Here is a 26,040-nt window from a genome sequence, read left to right on the forward strand (position 1 = left end):
GGCGTCCCTATAAATTACCATATACACTCAATCGGACACGATGGGCGGGGTATTTATATGTACGAATAATCGTTCATTTAACCGGACACGGGAATGGATTAATAGCCATTAGAATAATTAAAACAGGGGTGAAATTATGTACAAGGACACTTGGTATAATTGATAACAAAATATTAAAACCTTGGGTTACACTCAGTCGACATCCTGGTGTAATTATTAAACAAAGTATTAAAAGCTTGTTACAGTTTAAATCCCCAGTTAGTTGAAATATTTGACTTCGGGTATAAGGTTAAATTTGTCGAGCAGTTTATAATTATGACCGATGAACTATTATGGACAAAAACCAGATAGGTTTCAAATACATCCAGGACAAAGGACAATTAGCCTAGGACAATAAATTAAAATCAAAACGTCAAACATCATGGTTACGAAAGTTTAAATAAGCATAATATATTTTATTTCATTTTCCTCGTACTTTTATTTATTGTCATTTCAATTATTGTTATTTATTTTATATTGTTATTTAAATATCGTCATTTACTATACGCTTCGCTTAAAATATAAATCGACAAACCGGTCATTAAACGGTAAACCCCCTTTTATATATTATTATATATAATTATATATATTTTGTACAAATATAGTTGTTTAAAAATATAGTGTGCAATAAGCCCGCTCCCTGTGGAACGAACCGGACTTACTAAAAACTATACTACTCTACGATTAGGTACACTGCCTATAGTGTTGTAGCAAGGTTTAGGTATATCCCATTTGTAAATAAATAATTAAAACTTGTGTAATTTGTAACGTATTTCGTAGTAAAATATAGTACTATCACGTACCCCCACGCTACCACATCAACATACAATAGTATTAGTCGAAGAGTTATGGTGTTAGTAAGTTATAAGTTTGTTTAATAAATACACAAATTTCACACAACATGTAATAGGGAATATATAAGTGAAGACAACGAGATGTAATAAAACACTTAAATTTTATTAAATATCACAAAGATAACTAACATCTTTTATTACACACGAAATGAAACTAGAATAAACACAAAACAAAACAAAGATAGTAGGTTTAGGTAAAGCCTTTACAATGAACGAAAACTAATACGAAAATATAAAAAGAAATCCTGAGATCTAATTTTTCTTAGGAGATGGGGGTTGGATCTTGAAATTTTCCCACAGAAGATCCTTGAGAAACTGCACCTCCTTCTCCAGGTCCTCAATCCTTTAATATTGCATCTCAATTTCTCTACCATGTCTCTTAGCAGTCTTTCTGAAGATGTTATACACATCATATGAGTATGTTGATAATTCCTCTTGTTGATCTTCAAGCGTACTAAAGTGACCATCAAGAAGTTCCATTAACTTACCAAACTCTGTCTTCACTTCATGTAAATCACTCTTTACCATAGCATGTTCAACAGAGTTTGTGCAAAACACGGGAATAGTGGTAAGACGGGGTTCTTTAGATGAACTTGAACTCTCAGTTTTTTATGTCTCGGGTTCCTTTCTTTTTAAAGAAGGAGCTATGACAACAGGGGGTTCTGGCTCAGACTGAGTCTCTTCTTCGGGTTCCTATTCCTTAATAATTTCTTCCATAAGAGGGGAGTGTGGTGGAGTAACAGGAATATAATATGAGTGAGTTGGTGATAATGGTGGTGAAATGGGTCCATAAGTCGGTGTGCGGACAGATCATTCGAGTGACTTGCATGATAGCAACGAAGTTTGGACAAGATTGTACAACATCTTTGTGAAAAATTATAACCCGAACATACTAAAATTAGAAACTTACTATAAGTGAAAGCTTTCCATAAATAGTAGGTTTCCAAAAATAGAAACTTTTGAGAAATAGGAATTTTTCTCGAAAACCGTCACTGTTAATATAGTTTGCTATATTAATAAACTAACTTTATGTCTGTAAGACATTAACTAATCGAATGTTATATCTCTAGGTTGAGATCTCCTATTACATACTCCGTTCATACTACTTGCGTGGAAATATTTACTTGCTACTAAGGTGAACTTCATAGCCCCACTTTTTAACTATCTTTATATACTTATTTTGAACTTCATAACCCACAGGTCTCAGGATCGAAACCTAGCTCTGATACCAATCTGTCACACCCCCTAAATGGGATCGGGGTCATATGTGACTAACCAATATCATAACACAAGTGTAAAGCGAGAACGACTCTAAATGAGACGTTTTAATTAAAAACCAATTTATTTAAAGCAGCGGAAAGTATTATGTCATTATTCTTATTCATAATTCATAACATTATCATTACTCAAGACTTATTTTATTAATCATATTCATAATCATAAGTTTGTCTACAACACCTTCACAACTCCTAACCTTTTAACATTATCTTAATCACCAAACTCATACATGTTTCTTAATCATATTGAGTCCATGATCATAACTAAACATAATACTTATACAACTTATAGTAATTGGTGTAAATAAAAGATTATAATTTAGTATGTTTTACCTTAGTTTAGATCTTGAAAGGAAGAGATCAAGTTGGTGTTTGGGTCTCAGTACAGAAGCAGAACAGAAGCAGACCAGCAGCAATAAAAATGACCCGACAGATGGGTCAAACTCGACCCAAAAAGCAGCAGCAAATAGGAGCAGTAGATGGCGACTTTGGGGCTGTTTTTGGGGCGGTTTTGGGTGGGCTTTATCATGCAGAAAAACAGCAGGAAAGGTGGTGCTTGGTGGCGGCTTACAGCAGCAGCACAAGTTGCGGTTTGGGGTCGAAAATAGTAGCAGAAAAGCTACTGTTAGTGGCGGTTTAGGCTACTAAAAATAGCAGCTTGGTGGCGGTGGATGGTGAGCTGCAGGAACGCAGCAGAAGGGTTTTTGTAACGACCCGGCTTTTTCGACTTGCTTTTGTGCTTTGTGCTTTCACGAAACTGCGTATTTGTGCGTACTGAGCGAGTTTATGCTCTGGGATCTTATTTCATGATAATTACTTTGGTTAATATCTTACAACGTGCTATTAAGTGTTTAATCACTTAACTTGATCCCCGAATGCTTTTACGACCGTTGGTGTCACTTGACGTTTGAAACGAGCTATGTACTTGGTACACGTTTAACTTTGGTCATAAATGGAATATTATGACTACGTAATACTAATTGTTATTTCCTAATAACAATTACTTGGGTTTTTGGATGCTTAATTACGCTTAGTAATTTACTTGTGCTTACTAGTTAGTCTTGTTGGACTTTCTACCTTGTTGGACTCAAGCCCACCCTACTCTAGCTAATGGACTATTTAATTAGCCCAATTTTAATAAGTTTATGACCCATATAAATGTAAGACAAATGCCCATTAATTAGAGGGAACATACTAGCATTTTTATTAACCATAATCACAATTGTTGAATGGGATCCCAACATAAGCACCAACTTTAGACAACCATTAACCAAAAAGAAAAAGTTGTCCCCTCCCTTGTCCCCAAAAGCTACGGCCATGAGGCCTCCCCCACCCCTATAAATACCAAGCCATTTCATTCCATTTTACACTTGATCTCACTCACAATTTACACACACTTACTCTCTTATTTTCTCTCTAGCCTTTCTCACTCTAAAAAGTGTATGTATTAAATTTTCTTCTTCTTCTTCTCTTCTTCATATTCACGACATCATCATCATCATTTAAAGGATCAAGCTTTTTAGCTTTTGATCTTGTTATATCTTGTAGATTCAAACTTGGGCTTGAATCCTTCAAGAACATGAAAGATTCAAGCTTTCTAGCTTTGAATCTTCATTTACTTGTTAGATCTAGGTTTTCTAGCTTATAATTTCTTTATTTTGTTATAAAGATCAAAACTTGTGTTTATGATCTTCATTTAACTTGAAGATCTAGTCTTTTGCTTTAAGGATCTTTAAGAACATTAAAGATCCAAGCTTTCTAGCTTAGGGTTTCATTATTTTGTTAAAGATCTTAGCTTTTTAGCTTATAGTCTCATTACTTTCATTAGACTTAGCTTTCTAGCTTATGGTCTCGTTAATCTTGTAAAGATCCAAGCTTTCTAGCTTAGGGTTTTCTTAATACTTGAGATCTAAGTTATTATTGTAGATCTCACTTACTTGGAACCTTTTTGTGATTGTTGTGATGATAAGGATGCATGAACTTGTGTAAAAAGGACAAAGGTTGAAGCTTTATTGGGTTTATGCAATAAAGAGGCAACATTGATGTTCAAAACTTGTAGAATGATAGCTTTTACTCTTAGTTGTGTGTTGATGGTTGCAACTTGGTCAAAGTGATGCTAACACATCAAAGAGTTGTACACTTGAAGTTTACACGCATCAAGGATGAGAACCGTGATGCGCATCAAGCACCAAGGAACCCACCGGAGCACTTGTTTTCTGTTTTTTGGGGCCTGATCAGACTCCTGGACTTCTGAAAAATTTATTTTCAGATAGTTCGTTTCGAGTAGATGACTTTTCGTTTAGGCCTCACCTAAATCCGATATACGGTTTAGGATTTATAGCCTTCCGAAAGTCACTACGCCTTTGTAACGTTGTGCTGAAATTTCTGACCTACTCGCACTTAAACCGTCGCCACGGTCAAACGAAGACGAGTTAGGTTCTGAAAATTGGATAGAGGTTAAAGGACTCACATACGGAACCTTGGCCACTGACTACGCATCTTATCGATTTGTATAGAGGTCGTAACAGTTGTCCAAAGTCAGCCTTTTATTTCGATCTCAATTCTTGTTAAACTTACCTTAGCTTTGATGAATGACGCTGATGTTGATGATAACACTTAAACGTAATTTATTCACTTTTAAAATTTTGGGGACAACATACTGACCTAGTGACCTTTGACTTAGGTTGACGACCTTTCGGACTGACTTACTACCTGCATACGTTTCATATCGACTTTTACTGCTTATTCACTGTGAGTTATTGCTTCCCTTTACTACTTTTAACTATTTTTGGGACTGAGAATACATGCGCTTTTTACATTTTACATACTAGACATGAGTACTTAAACTTTACATATGTGTGGGTTACAAAACGGCATAAAGATTCCCCTTAGCTCGGTAACGTTTAATCATTGGTTTCCTAACCGTGAACGCGAATCTTAGATATGGATCCATACTTCGGGCTAGTCGCGCTAGCATTCAACGGGTGTTTAATGCTTCGAGGACAAATGCACTCGCCAAGTGCACTTTTAGGGGGTGATATACATACGTTAAGTCTAGTTACCGGGTGCCCACGGTTAAGCATATACTTTTCATACTGATTTAAACTGCTGGTTGAAGCACTGAAATCTCGTGGTCTATATTATATTACTGATTACAAACAAACTATAGCTCACCAACATTCGTGTTGACTTTTTAAGCATGTATTTCTCAGGTGCTTAGATGTTGTTGCTTCTGGTGTTAGACTTGCTGTTACAAACTTGTTGTGTTAGACTTCCGCTGCATTACTTAGAGATGTCTCAATCATGAAACTTTTATTTTACATTCGTAACTTAAGTTATTTTCAAACAATGGCTTTGTAATGACCTTTGGCTCACATACTTATGTTAATGCTTCTATTCGTAGGAAGCACGTTATCTTTTGTAAAACGCTATCTTTTTATGAATGCAAAACTGGTTTTCAAACAGCATATAGTGTTTGACCTTGTAATGATCCTGTTGTTGATAAACCGTACACGATGGTTTTGTACGGGGCGTCACATTTGGTATCAGAGCATTGGTTGTAGGGAATTAGGTTGTATTAGTGAGTCTAGACCAGGCTGAGTAGGATTCACTAATAGGACTAATCTACAACTTGCTTGTTTACCTGTTTCTGCGAAACTGCTGCATGCTACTGTATTATATTACTACATTTTACTGCTTACTACTACTGCATGCTACTACTTACTTTTACTGCTATATGAACTTGTTGCATGCTACTGCCTACTTTCACTGCTATGTGAACTTACTGCATGCTGCTGCTTATTCTCGCTACTGCATGCTACTATATGCTTTTTGCATGATACTTCTGTTGATACTGCTATTACTGCCATGATATGCACTGCTGTAGATGATCTAGGCTGCTGTAGTTACTATGCCTGATTTTGTGCTTGTTACCCGTCTACTTTTTGCTATACCGACTTGGAGAATTTACCTTTTCTAGTTCAGATGTTTTTCTGAACCCTTTTCCCACTCGTCTAACCCTAAGGACTAGTATGTAAATCACCTGTTACTACCGTTCCACCGTTCTAGAGATCGAAACATTACTTCACGCAATCTAGGAGGAGTACCCCTCGGATTACGCGCCCACTAAAGTTAATCCTCGAAGGAGGAGATATGTGAAAACTTGTCGGAGTAACCGCACCCCGAGCTCACTCTAATCAGCCACGTACAACGTATGAACATTAGAAGGTTGTTCACTTCCCGCAAGGTGACCCGTATCCCGTACGCTTTCATGACCGTCACTTATATTCCTCACCACTACTCGACGAATCAACGACACTTCTGGACTTAGGTCCCTAACACTCTTAGGCATTGGAGAAGTTGGGAGGACATCTCCTTTCACAAGGTCATAGTGTCTTCCACGGATGCACAGCCATACCCAAGGACTTGGGAGTCGCCTCAACACATATCGTATTACTACTTGCTACAGGTACAACTCGATGCGAGACCCAGATTGAATTTCTGGAAAAGAACCTAATGACATTACCTGAACCCGAACATTTTGAAGAAATTTTGGGATATTTAGGCATTGATGCATGACCTACGAAATCTACGCACCCACATCGAGAAACCGTGAGATTAATTATGTAGAATTTGTTTTGAGATAGCATAGATAAAGCGTCGTTAGATGAAATCGAGTAGAACTTGAAGTGATCACGTTACATTGACCATATGGAATGATATTGGAATGAACGTACAATTTAGTACAATATAATGACGCCAGGCCAGCGTGATTATATTGAAGTAAATTATGCAGAAGTTCCAATGTTACTACATGAGGAATATGAGGTGATCCAGGGAAAACTTTGGTAGGGATCACTTGAGTATACGCATTATGGTCTGTTAGAGATAGGGAAGGAATAACCACGTAGCCCAGATACTATACAAGAAGGGCCTTGATTGCAGAATTGATAACCTGAAAATTTGTTATAGATATTGACACCCTGGACACTTAAGGAAAAAGTTCTCAAATAGGAAAAACTTTGGACTTTCTTGCGATAGATCAATCGTTATCTCAGCTATGGAGACTCCCATGGATCCTGATTTTAGTTAGGGTACGTTTCGTCACAACGTTTTATTTTCTCGGAGTTTTTTAAAACTAGAGCGATAGAAACCTTATATCTAAGAACATTAGTGTTATGACTGATAAGCCATTAACAACCATGAGAGTTAAGTATTCTATAGGACAAGCTAATGGTAAGCTGGCAGAGATAGAGGAATAATTTAAGGTAGTACTTTAAAATTAACAGGTGGGTCATTGGAGATGACCTCATGGCAACAAAACTTGGAAGTTTTAAAGTAGTAGTTGTAAAGGATTAGTTACCTACGCACAAGTAGATGTTATCTGAGAAGATTGATAGAATTTTTTCACGGTGGTATAATAAGATTTGGTTGGAATGAACCTTAAGATTATCCTAATACTTATCAAGTTAGGAAGCTTGATGTAAAAGTTGGAATGGACTTTAGGAAGCTTTGATGAAATAGTTGGAACGGACTGGCTTTCAAGGATGAAAACGAAAGTTATTTATAGTAAAAAGATTATTCGTATACCTCGCGAGGATGGTGAGCCAAAAGTCATTTGGGTTACTTCAACAACCCAAAATCCAACAATGGAAATGGGAAGGAATAACAATGGATTTCATCACGACGCTACCGAAAATGGTAGGCGGTTATGACACTATCTGGGTTATCGTTGACCGCCTCACCAAATCTACTCACTTTCTAGCTATGAAAGAAACCGATACAATGGACAAACTTACACAACGATACATAAAGGAAATTGTATCCCGTCACTTCAGCAATTCAAATTCTATATTAAGGACTACCCAAGAATCTGATTTGATACTCATTCTTACGCGACTCTGAATCCTAACTTATCCCGAGAGATTTCGTATTCGATAATAATTACACAATCATCCTTCCTACTTCGATATTAGTCATACCAGTTCGAAATTTTCCAAAATCGATGGGTGGTTAATTCTCATCCTCATACTCTCCCATTCGTATCTCACTTATAAGCAACAACTTCACACTTAAGCATTTTTGGTCAAAGGACTTATGCCCTACTAATAGTCATCAACCAAATTTAAATTCAACAGTTTTCATTACCTCGTAACATTTTTGCTCAAATATCACCCGAAAGTTTCAAAAGTCTTTTACTCGATTCTCATCAATCTTTTTTCAACTTGTAACCTCCGAAATATGAAAATTTTGTTTACCAAAATTTTACTTACACTATCTTACTGTGCGATCCTCTCAAAGCTTAATAAAAATAAATTTATTTTATTTGCCATTCGTGCAAATTTTTGAAATAGTATACGTTATATAAAATAAAGTAAATAATTACTTCTTTTTGACTAATACATATGAAATTTTACTTTCACTTTCACAAATCAAATCTTTTATTCAAAAGATATTTTACCTTGAATGGTACGTGTTGTACATAACCCTAGTTTGCTAAGAACTTCGTTTCTTTTCTTACATTGTCACCTTAAACGATTTCTATAAAATTTCCGTTGCTTGTTACATAAAATTTTTCGCGTTATTCGTATCCAAGTCATCATGAAGACTTACAAACGTCGAAATTGAGAGATTCATGTGTGTGTATGTGATGAAGGCACTTGCTACCACGCCATGCAGAGCCTTTGGGCATCCACTAACACTTAAACCATTCAAAATTTCTGTGTTACCCCAGGGATCTTATTTGTCACACCGGTCGGAACGATGCTCTTTCTTACCTAACTCTAAGTTCTGACTTATTCCAAGGGATTCTCATTTAGTGATACTAACACCATCAGTATTCCGACTTTAATATTAGTCATACCCTGTTTGGCATTTTGCAAAGTCAAGAAGCGATTAACTTCTCGTCCTCATGCTCCATCCTTCATACCTCAATTTTTACCAACGGCTTCACACGTGAACATTTTTGGCCCAAAAACTTATGTCCTGAAAATTATCAAAACTACATTTAATTCATTAAGTTTTCATTACCTAGTGACATGTCACCCGATGATTCAAAGATTTTTCACTAAATCTTTTTCAACTCGTAACCTTTGAAATACGAAAAACTATGTTTATCAAAAATTTTGCACGTTGTTTATTTGTGCGGTCCTCACGAGATTTATGGACAAATGAAAATAATAAAATTTTCCTATCACTTATGCGATTTATAAAATCATATATGTATGTATATATTTAAGTTAATAAATTTACCTTTACTTATTTTGGTTGGTACATACTAAGTTATACCTTCAAATTATTTAAAGATTGCTCCTTTAGTGAGCTGTTTAACTTAAGTCAAATAGTTTTGTGCAAAATGATACACGTTGTACATACTTCTAAATTACCAGGAACTTCATTTCATTTATGTTGTCACATCAAACGTTTACAGGTTTTGTTTCAAAACTCCCTTGATTGATTTTATTAAAGGTTTTCATATTAGACTACACCATGTATGGATCACACTTTTTCTCGACCTCCGTTAGGGATAAAGTTTACTATTAAGATCTTTGTTAAAAACTCTTGAGCCACTTTAGATGGCAATTTTACAAAATTTGTTAAGAAGTCTTTGCGCTCATAAAATGTTCCTTTTAAGGTTAACATGGCAAAAACGTGGGCCGATAAATCAGTTTTCTGGGGTACACTCAGTGGTCACCCTATCGTAGGAAAGGCACTAGGCGGGTTTCTACTCTCAATGTTTCATGACTAATCGCAACACCCTCGTAAACATCATCTCTATGAATCAGTATATTGAGGTACTAGAAATCACTTTTGGGATTATTTTCACTCGGAGTAAACCATTCTTTAGGACCAAGAGTTCACGCATCTTCTCATCCGCTCATCCCCTTAAGTATAAGGATAAATTCAGAACGAACTGCTCAAAGAGTTCACTCTCGTTTAAAGATCACACATTTCGTACGATTTTCTTTCGGAAATGTAATATAAGATACTTTGAGAATCTATGAAACTTGTTATCCTCTTGGAAGGGGACTGCTTAAGACGTCTATAACACTGATGTGGTTACTCTACACATTCCTTCCTTCGTTGGTTGCAACTATATGTTGCTCTAGTTAATGTTAACCCTAACTTCAACATGTAACTGAAAGGATAAAGTTACATTATGAAACTGTGCTTTCATTCAAGGATAAGATCACATGCATCATGGAAAACTGGGTGATATCCTTCATTGTTCGTTCAGACCGTCCTGAAGACGCTATAAATAGTTATGGCTTGCATTGCATGTAAGTCTGATTAGTCACTTTCAACTATATATATAACTATATATATATATATATATATATATATATATATATATATATATATATATATATATATATATATATATATATATATATATATATATATATATATATAACTCATTTATTCAAATGAAACGTTTCTTAAATATCGAGTTCTTTATGCCTATGGTCTCCTTCCGAAATCAAGGGGTTAGTAAAATCCGTGGCTAACACTATCCAGACATCAAATCGCATGGTTGAGATCACCATGTTTTCCATTCTACCTGTCAGCTTTGTATTGCGACATAAACGCTCAATGTTTTAGATGAGCTTAGTAACATTCATGATGTATTTCATGCATCCAGCTTACTGAAGATGCCTGTAGGGCTAAAAACATCATCTTTCCTTTTGTGGGTATATATTTCGGATGACATGTTCGTGTTAGCAAGAAACGAAATAAATTTGTTGATCTCTTAGGACAAGAGACTTAATTAATGGCATATACCTATTCTTACTTTTATACGCCTAAGTATCTTTCAAGGTAAATAACTCACTTCGGAGCCCACAAGTCTCACGGAACTTTGATACGCTCCTTCTTAGTCAAATACGGTACCATTGTTGGTCACTCCTCAAAATTTCGGGACTAAATTTTCTTAACAGGTGGGTAATGTAACGACCCAGCTTTTTCGACTTACTTTTGTGCTTTGTGCTTTCACGAAACTGCGTATTTGTGCGTACTGAGCGAGTTTATGCTCTGGGATCTTATTTCATGATAATTACTTTGGTTAATATCTTACAATGTGCTATTAAGTGTTTAATCACTTAACTTGATCCCCGAATACTTTTACGACCGTTGGTGTCACTTGACGTTTGAAACGAGCTATGTACTTGGTACACGTTTGACTTTGGTCATAAATGGAATATTATGACTACGTAATACTAATTGTTATTTCCTAATAACAATTACTTGGGTTTTTGGATGCTTAATTACGCTTAGTAATTTACTTGTGCTTACTAGTTAGTTTTGTTGGACTTTCTACCTTGTTGGACTCAAGCCCACCCTACTCTAGCTAATGGACTATTTAATTAGCCTAATTTTAATAAGTTTATGACCCATATAAATGTAAGACAAATGCCCATTAATTAGAGGGAACATACTAGCATTTTTATTAACCATAATCACAATTGTTGCATGGGATCCCAACATAAACACCAACTTTAGACAACCATTAACCAAAAAGCAAAAGTTGTCCCCTCCCTTGTCCCCCAAAAGCTACGGCCATGAGGCCTCCCCACCCCTATAAATACCAAGCCATTTCATTCCATTTTACACTTGATCTCACTCACAATTTACACACACTTACTCTCTTATTTTCTCTCTAGTCTTTCTCACTCTAAAAAGTGTAAGTATTAAATTTTCTTCTTCCTCTTCTTCTCTTCTTCATATTCACGACATCATCATCATCATTTAAAGGATCAAGCTTTTTAGCTTTTGATCTTGTTATATCTTGTAGATTCAAACTTGGGTTTGAATCCTTCAAGATCATGAAAGATTTAAACTTTCTAGCTTTGAATCTTCATTTACTTGTTAGATCTAGGTTTTCTAGCTTATAATTTCTTTATTTTGTTATAAAGATCAAAACTTGTGTTTATGATCTTCATTTAACTTGAAGATCTAGTCTTTTGCTTTAAGGATCTTTAAGAACATTAATGATCCAAGCTTTCTAGCTTAGAATTTCATTATTTTGTTAAAGATTTTAGCTTTTTAGCTTATGGTCTCATTACTTTCATTAGATCTTAGCTTTCTAGCTTATGGTCTCATTAATTATAACACCCCAGATTTTTTTTTAATACAGCGGAAGACCAATTTAACTAATACATAAGTTAAACATGTATGTGTATATATATATATATATATATATATATATATATATATATATATATATATATATATATATATATATATATATAATCCACTTAATGATAAACACGTTAATAAATAAACGACCGGGTGTTATATTAAAACGTAAATACAACATTAATAGAAAAGACGCGACATCAGAGTTTCCGGCTTTGTCAAATATATCTTCCAACATCCCATCTTCACCCTGATAACTAGCATACAATAAATCCATAACCTGCAGGGAAGATGTGAGGGATTAGCACGAAGCTAAGTGAGTGCAACTAACTACAGGCAATAGCATACAGGAAGCGTTATACTAATCATGTCACATAGTCTAACACACAAACATCCCCCAAGTGCCGTCTACAGAGACTCTGGCAGCTCGGCCAAACCATTAACCACCAGCTGATCGGACTGGGGCTTACCAGAAGTTCCTCCACCACCGTGTTATATATATATATATATATATATATATATATATATATATATATATATATATATATATATATATATATATATATATATATAATTCACACGCGACGGACGCGTCATTCACATATATATATACACCATGATTGTCTAGGCTACCACATAAGGAACCCAACCCGCAGGTTGATCTCTCCTACCGAGGCCACCACACAATAGGGACGCACTGGACTCCAGCAGACGAGCATCAACCAACATGCATTCATCACAACGTACTAACTAACTGTATCAGTAAGTATAGCTAACAAGCATGGCAATCATAATATAACATGCTACTCTATACTATGGTCTCCAGTTAGTCCCACTCACCGATATCGGCAACACTCGGTAGTCTAATGTCACCGAGTCTTCTCCTCGTCCATATCACCTGAGAAAAAATACTGAATAAGTTAGTAATCGTATTCCAATACTAACTATATCACAATCACAGTATATATAAACTAACACTTAAGCACTTAACAAAAATTTGTCAACTGTACGAGTAACACTATCACTCACACGTTTGAGAACACTCAACCGTGCGGTTGACAACTTACTCGTACGTTTGGTCTATGACTGAACGCCCATCAATGAATCCAATGATCCGTACGGTTCACCACACGATTGACAAGTGACTCGTACTAGTCACATCTCAACCGTACATATTACCTTAACCAAAACAATAGTTCTCCATAACCACTCACTCGCACGGTTCATAACACGATTGACCCCCCAACCGTACGAGTGAAGGCTCACTTGTGCGAGTGATGAAGAACAGTAACAGCAGCTGTTTATATGGGTTTCTACTCAAAATGTACAACATAAACATCAATTCATACAGTAGGATAACACATATCCTCATATATTTACTATATGATAAGCCTACATCATAAACTCAATCAATAACGACACTAAACGAGTACAAAACAAGACATACACCATAAAATCCCTTCTTCTGACCAAAATAAAGTTTGATCTAGATTTTTAAAACCTTATCATGGTAAAGTAAACTTCAAGACGAGTCCAACGATAGTTTATTCATCAAAAACGGAGTAACGATTTGAAAGTTACAGCCTTTTCAATTTTACCAAAAACTGACCAGTGCTCACTCGCGCGGACGAGACCTCACTCGTGCGAGTGAGTCCTCAATCGCGTGGTTGAGCCTCAAACACGTGGTCACTCGTACGAGTGACCTGTCAGAAGTGTGGGAGCTGTTAGAACATTCCAGCTCGCTGTTTTCGCGTGTTTTGACCCAAAATCATGATTTTTGCAAGATCTAACACTAAAACCACTTCCAAAACATCATATAAACTATATATAAGCTATTACTAACAACAATTAACACATACAAACACATAATCATCAAGATTCAAGCCCAATTTCACACTTTTATTCAAGAACACCAAAAATCCAATTTCAACAAGAATCAAAGCATGAATCGACGAAGCACTTACCTTGTGATGATCACCAACACACAAGTAACAGATTACTAGCTCGAATTCAACAAACTAACAAGCTTTGATCTTTAGGGTTAGAGAGGATGAAGGAGTTAGGTACGGGCTTTGTGTGAGAATTTTGAAGAAATGGATGGAAACATCCAGATAATACATACCTAAACCCATACCCCTTAACACACGGGTATTTATCAGTTATCTTAATTCTTTCGTATGTCATTTGGTGGCCTAAACGGAGTTCAAATTAAATAAACAAACCTGTTCTGTGACCCTTGTCACAAACTGGTCCTATCCACAATATTAAATAATAATAAATATAAAGCTAAAATAAAAGCATATAATAACACCACACAACCTGAGGGCAAAAATAGTAATCTAACAGCTAGGCCCGCTTCGAGGGTGTTACAAATCTACCCCTTAAAGAGATTCTGTCCTCGAAATCTGCTACGTCATAGTCAACATGGGTCACAGGTAACAAATACAAACACAATAGGTCACACCGTTAGCTACACCAAAACACATCATAAGATAACAAGCATTACCAAGGTTCATTAGTTTTCTCATCTGCCAACCCATAAGCGAAAATCGTTAATTTAAAAACTCACTATCACTAAGTCAATGCTAACCCTTTCTGTTACGACCAACTCCAATCACGCAACACAATATTCAGATAATTTATCCCGCAATTGTCTATAGCATCACAATTATCGCTTGAAGGGGTAATCAAGTACCAACAATCAACTGTATAACAAGGGCCGTGCACGTCATCTTGTATCCTAGTGCTAAGCTAAGAGGATAACGATTAAACAATTCAACACTAGATGCAATCAACATTCATTCAAATACAAGACAACCTAAAAGTATTATATAGTCCCATCATCAACTTAATTGACTTCCACAAAAAGTTTAACGTCAAACTGTCACTACACCCCCTTTCTGAAGATACCAACGGTTATACACTGTCAATTTCATTGAATTGGACTGATCCATCAAATTTTGAGATTACTCATAAAGTTAATCCATCAAATCTTATATTCAGTTTATTCTAAGTCATCAGTCTGTTGTCAACGTGTCACGTGAAGACGCAACTCAGTTAAGCCCACAATTCTACATCACCAAATCAACAAAGGTCATGGGTATTACAAACCACCACAACGTGACCTAAGTCAAATCATGTCCTACGGTCATACGCCTTACAAAGCTCCGTTCATTCTCGTAGGTCAAAAGCTATCTTATCAGTCTAAAGCCAAACACACCATCTGCTAGTCTACTACCCAAGGGTCAAGACCCACTATATGCCGATCTGCAAACTTACTTACTTACATTACACGATATCCGAATCGTTCTTCAAATTCTGTTCTAGAAAACAGTCTTTACCACGAGCTAAAGAAATTCAATGCTGACAACCTGCCGCTATCTAATAACTGAACAAGTCTAATTTCGTCTGAATTCCAACTTAATCTATCATTAATCTTACAAAATACCACGAAAATTCCATCTCATGTCTAGGTTTTACACATTAACTCTCGAGTCACTACTAATGACCCACTACATGATATCTGTCAATCATGATTTGAGGTTATCCTCGCGTCACCTTCATCGAATTTCCTAAATTAACTCACTCTAAGACATTGAATAATGGCTATCATTTACCTTAGAATACACAAACTTAGCTAATTTCATCACTACAACATAGCCAAATCAACTCGGATTACACTAAATTACCCAAACACCGTAATTTAATACTTGTTTCAATCCCGATATTCAAGAATTTCATTGAAATTCGCCTATCTAGTTCAATATTCACCCAATTATTCAACGACTAAATCGTGATTCTGGTCAACTCAATCATAGTAGAAATGATTACTAACCCAATTTCAAATCAATTCAATCTTTACATCACAAATCTTGAATAAAGAATAATCGTCCACACATTCTGAAATTAATTATCCAAGTATTAATTTCCTTAAGTAACATCAATACACATGCCCAACACTACTACAGTTACATCAGAAAGATCGTCACTTGGTTAAAGTGCTACCAGAACACACAATTAAATACCTAATTCAAATTCGATATTTAAGGGTTTCGTCATAAATCACTTATCTAGGTTGATACTTACCCAAAATTCATCACTTAAAGCATAACTTTATTCATATCATCATTAAAAGAAACACTTACAAATGCAATATTAAACCAACATTAATCATTCGAACATGGATTTCAAGTCAACGATATCCACTACCACAAGCAATAAACATCCATCTAACAATTAAGTCCATCAAATGATATCAATACACCCGTTTGACACCACTAAAACTATCTCTGCATCGACTTTATTTTGCTTCAAACTTCATCAAAATTCAAAACTAAGGCTTATTCGATCATCAATAGCCTAGGTCCAAATATTGTTCAACTAACATTACTATGTCATAAAAGTCTACACTCGGTCAACAGTTCATCGAAAATCACATTCATCGTCAAATAACACCCGATCTAACACTCGTTACATCTCTTCCGACTCTTAAAACTACTATATGATTTACTATAATGTATTTCCGTTGGCCAGACGTAGTACATCATTCTAAATCACACTTTCATTTCGAGTATTTCGGAACAAGATCTTACTCGAGTTCATCAAAACAACATGGTCTATCTTCTCAAGTCACTGGTAGTTATAAATCTCCACTATATCCCAAACTAATAGATTTTACAATCTAAGGCTATCAAAACCGCAAAAGTCTTGAAAGAAAACACCTAACTCGGTTCTAGTTCGATCCTAATTCTACTAAGTCCTCTTTAGTAACCACATTAGTAACTCTGATCCAACATCCAATAAACTATACCTACTTACTTCGTCTTATTTTCAAATGCTATCATTGTCCGTCCTCGACCTTACATTCAAATCTTCAAAAGACAAAATATTCACAACGGTCACTATCGAACTACCAGATCAATGATTCTATCTTAACAGTAATATGATCAATGTTCTAATCACATCTCCCAACCTAGTCAAGATTCATCATAATTCAGCTTGAACTAAATTTCTATTCCCGTTAAGGTCTTCTCTACTTCCAAGAAAGTCACTAAACGAACGTCTCACATACTGACATCTAATAAGTCATATCAATTCACAAAAAAAAAATCAACAACTTCTCAGGACAACTCTACTGGTCCTACTTAGCTAGTCAAATCTTGCAACAGTACATCCAGGCTAATAATACTCCTTACGTAATGACAAAACACAGTTTTCCTATTTTCAGTCAAGACTACATGGAAAACTCCATTCAAACTTACTTCCTAAAGGTCACCACTAACTCACATTAGTCTATGGTAGGAAAAACGATTCCTCAAAGTCTTACTACGGTCACAATCATCTAAACCAAAAGTCAACATCATACGTGACACGCAAACCACCCACATATGAAAACAACAAACAGGGTCCGGATCCTCTTATGAGAAGACAAGGAAACTACTACTCTATTTCAATCCTTACGGGCCACTACGTGTGTCCCGTCAATCCATGGGAAGGAATTACATTTCACCTAAGTCCAACACAACAAGTCCCGTCATACTATAATATCATAGGGTCCGTCATCTACTGGTTCAGTCACGGTCGCCAAGCATGAAGACTACACTTCACATAGTTACACAATATGGTTCGAGACTTTCACTACTAATCAAGGGGTCACTACCCTAATCAGTCTCTATGGGTCACTACGTGTGTCCCATCAGTCAACAGTAAAGAAACGACTTCATATTCGTCTTTTGTTAATACTACAAATCATTCACTTCAATTCTTTCAGTCTAGGCCAACAGTAATCTCACATATAGTACAATAGGCCATATAACAAACAATTCACAATAGCATGACACCATATCACAAAGGTCATATCTATAAAGTCTCATAGAATATGGCAGTCAGTCTAAGGGAATAAAATCCCGATAGTGGCAGGGTAGCTCCAGACACAATCGTCGTAACTGTGTTCGTCAATTGTCATCTACTTCTATCTTACAAGTATAATTAATCAATCGCAACTTGAAACATTAATCGTCACAGATTATCATTACAACAAACAACAAATTCGACAAAGACAGGAACACAATCTACAGGTACAATAATAACAATTACAGCAATGTAACAAGAATGTACCTTTATGAATAAGAAGACATCTTCTGTATCTATCAACACCTCGATCGCACCCGCACCCTTAACCCTCATCAACTCTGCAACTGAATCCTCATCATTGGAGCCATGTCAACTAATACGCGTCAAGTCCTTCATCCAAATCGGCATCAAACGCATCCACCGAAGTTCTGTCAGTACTGAGTGTCAACAGGGCACCAGCAGGGTGGAATCGATCTTCATACCTGTCTTAACACAACATCTCACACACAAAAGCTTAGTAGATAATCTGTTAGTTTCCTCCAACTAACTCGTCAATACCTACTTCACTCACTTAACCCACCCCAAGATATGTTTGACTCGACACACGGTTTGGGAACATGTCACTTCCGTGCACATGCTGCCAAACCTACGCTCTGATACCAACTTATAACACCCCAAATTTTTTTTTAATACAGCGGAAGACCAATTTAACTAATACATAAGTTAAACATATATATATATATATATATATATATGTATATATATAATCCGCTTAATGATAAACACGTTAATAAATAAACGACCGGGTGTTATATTAAAACGTAAATACAACTTTAATAGAAAAGACGCGACATCAGAGTTTCCGGCTTTGTCAAATATATCTTTCAACATCCCATCTTCACCCTGATAACTAGCATACAACAAATCCATAACATGCAGGGAAGATGTGGGGGATTAGCACGAAGCTAAGTGAGTGCAACTAACTACAGGAAATAGCATACAGGAACTGTTATACTAATCATGTCACATATTCTAACACACAAACATCACCCAAGTGCCGTCTACAGAGACTCTGGCGGCTCGGCCAAACCATTAACCACCAGCTGATCGGACTGGGGCTTACCAGAAGTTCCTCCACCACCGTGTTGTATATATATAATCCACACGCGACGGACGCGTCATTCACATATATATACACCACGATTGTCTAGGCCACCACATGAGGAACCCAACCCGCAGGTTGATCTCTCATACCGAGGCCACCACACAATAGGGACGCACTGGGCTCCAGCAGACGAGCATCAACCAATATGCATTCATCACAACGTACTAACTAACTGTATCAGTAAGTATAGCTAACAAGCATGACAATCATAATATAACATGCTACTCTATACTATGTTCTCCAGTTAGTCCCACTCACCGATACCGGCAACACTCGGTAGTCTAATGTCACCGAGTCTTCTCCTCGTCCATATCACCTGAGAACAAATACTGAATAAGTTAGTAATCGTATTCCAATCTATAGTTTCTATTATATTGCTAAAATGATGATGTCATTATTAAGCTAATTCCTTTGTTAAAAAAAATCAAAAAAAAAAGAAAAAAATCTAAGCATGGTAGATGATGTCATTAATCTAAATAATTTTGAATTAAAATTAAATCTAATTAATTAATTATTATTATTAAATCTTATTAATAATTATTTTAATTAATAACATTAAATAATTTTAAATTATTTTGAATTGAGTACGAGAAGGTATAAAAATTAGGCAGAATGAAATCAATTCTACATTTATATTTTAATTTACACTTTTAAAATAAAGTGACAACCAATATTATCTCTTATGGTTGGATGTAGATTGTTAAATATGCATTTTAGGTGTTTGATGAAATGTTCAGCTGACGAGTTTCTTAGTCAGACTATGTGGTTCCACAGGTCATTAAACTAAATAACTTTAGCATTTACGTTCACTTAATACCTATCATTAAATTATTTCGTTTAAACAAACCCGTAGTTCCACGGGTCATTTCACTAGTACTAACTATATCACAATCACATTATATATAAACTAACACTTAAGCACTTAACAATAAATCTTTCAACCGTACGAGTAACACTCTCACTCGCACGTTTGAGAACACTCAACCGTGCGGTTGACAACTTACTCGTATGTTTGGTCTATGACTGAACGCCCATCAATGAATCCAATGATCCGTATGGTTCCCCACACGAGTGACAAGTGACTCGTATGAGTCATATCTCAACCGTACGTATTACCTTAACCAAAACAATAGTTCTCCATAACCACTCACTCGCACGGTTCATAACACGATTGACCCCCCAACCGTACGAGTGAATGATCACTCGTGCGAGTGATGAAGAACAGTAACAGCAGCTGTTTATACGGGTTTCTACTCAAAATGTACAACATAAATATCAATTCATACAGTAGGTTAACACATATCGTCATATGTTTACTATATGATAAGCCTACATCATAAACTCAATCAATAACGACACTAAAAGAGTACAAAACAAGACATACGCCATAAAATCCCTTCTTCTGACCAAAATAAAGTTTGATCTAGCTTTTTAAAACCTTATCATGGTAAAGTAAACTTCAATATGAGTCCAACGATAGTTTATTCATCGAAAATGGAGTTATGGTTTGAAAGTTACAGCCTTTTCAATTTTACCAAAAACTGACCAGTGCTCACTCACGCGGACGAGACCTCACTCGTGCGAGTGAGTCCTCAACTGCATGGTTGAGCCTCAAACGCGTGGTCACTCATACGAGTGACCTGTCAGAAGTGTGGGAGCTGTTAGAACATTCCAGCTCGCTGTTTTCGCATTTTTTGTCCTAAAATCTTGATTTTTGCAAGATCTAACACCAAAACCACTTCCAAAACATCATATAAACTATATATAAGCTATTACTAACAACAATTAACACATACAAACACATAATCATCAAGATTCAAGCCCAATTTCACACTTTTATTCAAGAACACCAAAAATCCAATTTCAACAAGAATCAAAGCATGAATCGATGAAGCACTTACCTTGTGATGATCACCAACACACAAATAACATATTACTAGCTCGAATTCAACAAACTAACAAGCTTTGATCTTTAGGGTTTGAGAGGATGAAGGAGTTAGGTACGGGCTTTGTTTGGGAATTTTGAAGAAATGGATGGAAACATCCAGATAATACATACCTAAGTGGGTTATAAACCCATACCTCTAAACAAACGGGTATTTATCAGTTATCTGAATTCTTTCGTATGTCATTTGGTGACCCAAACGAAGTCCAAATTAAATAAACAAACCTGTTCTGTGACCCTTGTCACAAACTGGTCCTATCAACAACATTAAATAATAATAAATATAAAGCTAAAATAAAAGCATATAATAATACCACACAACCTGAGGGCAAAAATAGTAATCTAACGGCTAGGCCCGCTTCGAGGGTGTTACATTAATTTTGTAAAGATCAAGCTTTCTAGCTTAGGGTTTTCTTAATACTTGAGATCTAAGTTATTATTGTAGATCTCATTTACTTGGAACCTTTTTGTGATTGTTGTGATTATAAGGATGCATGAACTTGTGTAAAAAGGACAAAGGTTGAAGCTTTATTGGGTTTATGCAATAAAGAGGCAACCTTGATGTTCAAAACTTGTAGAATGATAGCTTTTACTCTTAGTTGTGTGTTGATGGTTGAAACTTGGTCAAAGTGATGCTAACACATCAAAGAGTTGTACACTTGAAGTTTACACGCATCAAGGATGAGAACCGTGATGCGCATCAAGCACCAAGGAACCCACCGGAGCACTTGTTTTCTGTTTTTCGAGGTCTGATCCAACTCCTGGACTTCTGGAAAATTGATTTTCAGATAGTTCGTTTCGAGTAGATGACTTTTCGTTTAGGCCTCGCCTAAATCTGATACATGGTTTAGGATTTATTGCCTTCCGAAATTCACTACGCCTTTGTAACGTTGTGCTGAAATTTCTGACCTACTCGCACTTAAACCGTCGCCACGGTCAAACGAAGATGAGTTAGGTTCTGAAAATTGAACAGCGGTTAAAGGAATCACATACGGAGCCTTGGCCACTGACTACTCATCTTATCGATTTGTATAGAGGTCGTAACAGCTGTCCAAAATCAGCCTTCTGTTTCGATCTCTATTCTTGTTAAACTTACCTTAGCTTTGATGAATGATGATGATGTTGATGATGACACTTAAATGTAATTTATTCATTTTTAAAATTTTGGGGACAACATACTAACCAAGTGACCTTTGACTTAGGTTGATGACCTTTCGGACCGACTTACTACCTGCATACGTTTCATATCGACTTTCACTGCTTATTCACTGTGAGTTATAGCTTCCCTTTACTACTTTTAACTATTTTTGGGATTGATAATACATCCGCTTTTTACGTTTTACATACTAGACACGAGTACTTAAACTTTACATATGTGTGGGTTACAAAACGGCACAAAGATTCCCCTTAGCTCGGTAACGTTTAATCATTGGTTTCCTAACCGTGAACGCGAATCTTAGATATGGATCCATAGGGTTTGACAACCCCACTCGGGCTAGTCGCGCTAGCATTCAACGGGTGTTTAATGCTTCGAGGACAAACACACTCGCCAAATGCACTTTTAGGGGGTGATATACATACGTTAAGTCTAGTTACCGGGTGCCCACGGTTAAGCATATACTTTTCATACTGATTTAAACTGCTGGTTGAAGCACTGAAATCTCGTGGTCTACATTACCTTATTGATTACAAACAAACTATAGCTCACCAACATTCGTGTTGACTTTTTAAATGTGTATTTCTCAGGTGCTTAGACGTTGTTGCTTCCTGGATACAACTTCAACGACAAAAAGAAAACACCCGTTTGTGATCTTTCCATCTTCTTCTGCATTACATCATAAGTTAATATCAGTCTAGTCATATAAAATAAAATAAAAAATTAAAATATAACTTTTAAAAGGCATCAGATACATCAATGCGGTTTAGATTTTGAATAATTTAATAACCCACCTGAGTGGTCCAACCATCAAATGATCCTGCTAAGCGTACATCTGAAGCCGAATTAGGCCAAATTATACAGGTCGTAATAAGAACCTGTAAAGTTCTACATCCGCTATCAATTATCTTTTGTTTCGCCTCAATTACTTTGTGAGCTTCGCTGAAATGAGAAACTGTAAGTATATTGCATTTCATGAAAGAAAAAAAACTACAAAAATTGACATGAATAATGCGTACATAATCGATAACGACTTCTTCCTTTCTAGAACCAGCTGAGCACGTATTGATCTCAACCTATTTTTAGCATTCATAATCTCATTTTCTTGAAACTCATACGTATCAGATAGCTTTTGCAGCTCGCTAGACGAACTTTGTTGACCCTGGTAACGATTTCATAAGACGATCAGAATCTATTTTTTTAGTTGTGCAATATAAAAATCTAATGAGATTGATCATGTTTTATAGGATTTATTTATTACATCTGGATTCGTGCTTTCACTTTTGGACCGTAACAAGCAAAGGGATGAAGAAAGCTCGAGTTGCATTTGTTGAAGTCGAAATCTTAGAGCATTCGGTGTCTGGGCATCAATTCCACCGTCCATTTTCGACGCAGCTACGACATGGATACCGCCTCAGCTTCAATTTCGCCGTCGATTGATACCCCTTCCCAACGTTGCTGTTGCGACGGTGATGTTTCTATTTTTTTTTCTTTTTTAATTATTCTATTTTTCTTATTGGACAAAGACTAAAATCAACCCTGAAATAGACACCGAAATAGACATTAAACGACACCCCACTTTAATCAATTTCAAAGTCCATTTTTGACACCGAAATGGACCTTGACAAAGAGACACGGACACCTCGTTCTCTTACATAGTTTGAATCACCTACATACAATAGCAGATAAACAAAAGTTTGATTCATATAGTTTGGCACACACAATCCATTTTCAAACGGTAAAGTGTTTAATACATTTTCAAACACACAATCCTCAATATATAAACATAACACAAATATTCATATGAATAACTACTAACTAATTAAATACTGCAGCCTTTCTAGATATATCACCATACAAAATTTAACCATGACTCACCCACATCAGCAGAGACGTAATCTTGGTCAATGCCATTGACCTTGCTCGAAGAAGCATATGTATCGTGTCCGTTTTGTCGCATACTAATACCAAAAGACGAGCTTCTATATCTTTCCAATCGATGAAGTATACCTTCTATTCCCGCATCTTCCTCAACTACATTTTCTCTGATTTAAAAAAAAAAAAAAAAAAAAAAAAAAACAACTAAATGTTAGTTCTCTCTAATGTGTGTGCCAAACATATACATAACCTGAATTATTAAGCCCTTTTTGTTAAATTAGCAGTCAAATCACTCAAATTTACTTGTTATTAATGAAAGGAAAAGTATGATTGTGTATAAAGGCAATGAATTAGGGCACGAATTATGTCGTTGTGGTTTATCATGTGTGTATCGTGATTATCGACAACCCCTGGTAACTTGTCCCGTGTTTATTGTTATTGGGGATTTAGGGGTAATTTAGGGAGATTAAGGTTTAGAATGTACGTAGTATTGTAATAGTTTTTTTTTTTTGGCGAAAATATTAATATATATATATATATATATATATATATATATATATATATATATATATATATATATATATATATATATATATATAAGATCATAAAGATCCGGTGGTACATACAAACGAATATAATTGAAAGGTCTCGCTATGATCGTCTTACAAACAATTGACGATAACATTGGATGAGAGTGAGCACATTGAAAATGAAATCTAAAATGATACAGTACAACCGAACGAACCACCAAACCTAAATCTAAAAATACATAAAACCTAACCCGTATCTAACACTGCAATCGCCGCTAATCAAGAACCGCATATTTAAAAACTTGACTAAAAATCTTTATGCTCTCAACTTCGATATTTGAGCCTACCGGTTTCTTTTTGAAATTTAAATCCTCAACCCTTCACCACCCCTAGCCACCACTATTCATCATCCCAATCCACCACACCCAACCTTTGCACCACCTCTACACCACCATTTTCCACCCTCCAACATTTAATTCCTCTTCAACATCCATCCCTTTCTACTCTCACACCCATTTTTTCGTCAAAATTCCAACCTATCTATTTAATTACACCCTATTGTAGCCTCTGTATCTCCTTTTTCCGATCAGATCCACTTTTAACTCCCTAATTATATACTTCCGGTAACTCTCTTCAATTAATGATGTAAGCATCTACCGGTATATGGATTCGAGAGGGAGGATGAATGTGGGTTGCCAGTCGAGAAATAATGAGTCATCGTATGTCGTATCGGGTGAAAATCATATCACTTCGTATATGATTTTTAACTTTCCCAAAAACTGGATTCGAGATGATTTATGGGAGCTTTTCAATCGATATGGGTTAGTGAAGGATGTGTATCTTGCTAGGAAGCGTCTTTCGAGTGGACAACGATTCGGGTTCGTGCGGTTTCAAGGGATTTGAGATGAGGGAAGCTTCGGTAAACTCTTAAATTCTATTCAACTAAATGGTGGGTGGCTTCGTGCATACAAAGCTTTGGAGAGGAATTCGAGAAACTCAGATCGATCTGATAACGATAAAGAGACTGCTCATCCAAAAGGGGGTATAAATGTTGTGTTACCTCCTGCAAATTGGAATGGAAGAAGGTTTTCAGAAGTTGTTAATGGAGAAAATAGTCATCATTCAGATACACTTTGTAAGGATTTTAACTCAAATGTGAGATATGGGAATAATATGTAGTGACCCGAACTTTTCTATGTTTATATATAT

The 26,040-nt window shown here is 36.0% G+C and overlaps 1 protein-coding gene across 1 annotated transcript; it reads right to left on the reverse strand.

Annotated features, from left to right (window-relative positions):
• Positions 1-23,017: 23,017 nt before the first annotated feature.
• On the reverse strand, positions 23,018-24,494 carry LOC139841853 (protein PTST homolog 2, chloroplastic-like). The gene is made up of 6 exons (XM_071832046.1): positions 24,302-24,494; positions 24,073-24,092; positions 23,685-23,765; positions 23,443-23,585; positions 23,218-23,365; positions 23,018-23,092 (listed from the first exon to the last, which is right to left on the reverse strand). The coding sequence occupies exons 1-6, from the start codon at positions 24,381-24,383 to the stop codon at positions 23,018-23,020; spliced, it is 549 nt and encodes a 182-aa protein (XP_071688147.1). The 5' UTR covers positions 24,384-24,494.
• Positions 24,495-26,040: the final 1,546 nt, after the last annotated feature.

This window comes from Rutidosis leptorrhynchoides, chromosome 4, assembly GCF_046630445.1.
Source record: "Rutidosis leptorrhynchoides isolate AG116_Rl617_1_P2 chromosome 4, CSIRO_AGI_Rlap_v1, whole genome shotgun sequence".
Taxonomy (NCBI): domain Eukaryota; kingdom Viridiplantae; phylum Streptophyta; class Magnoliopsida; order Asterales; family Asteraceae; genus Rutidosis; species Rutidosis leptorrhynchoides.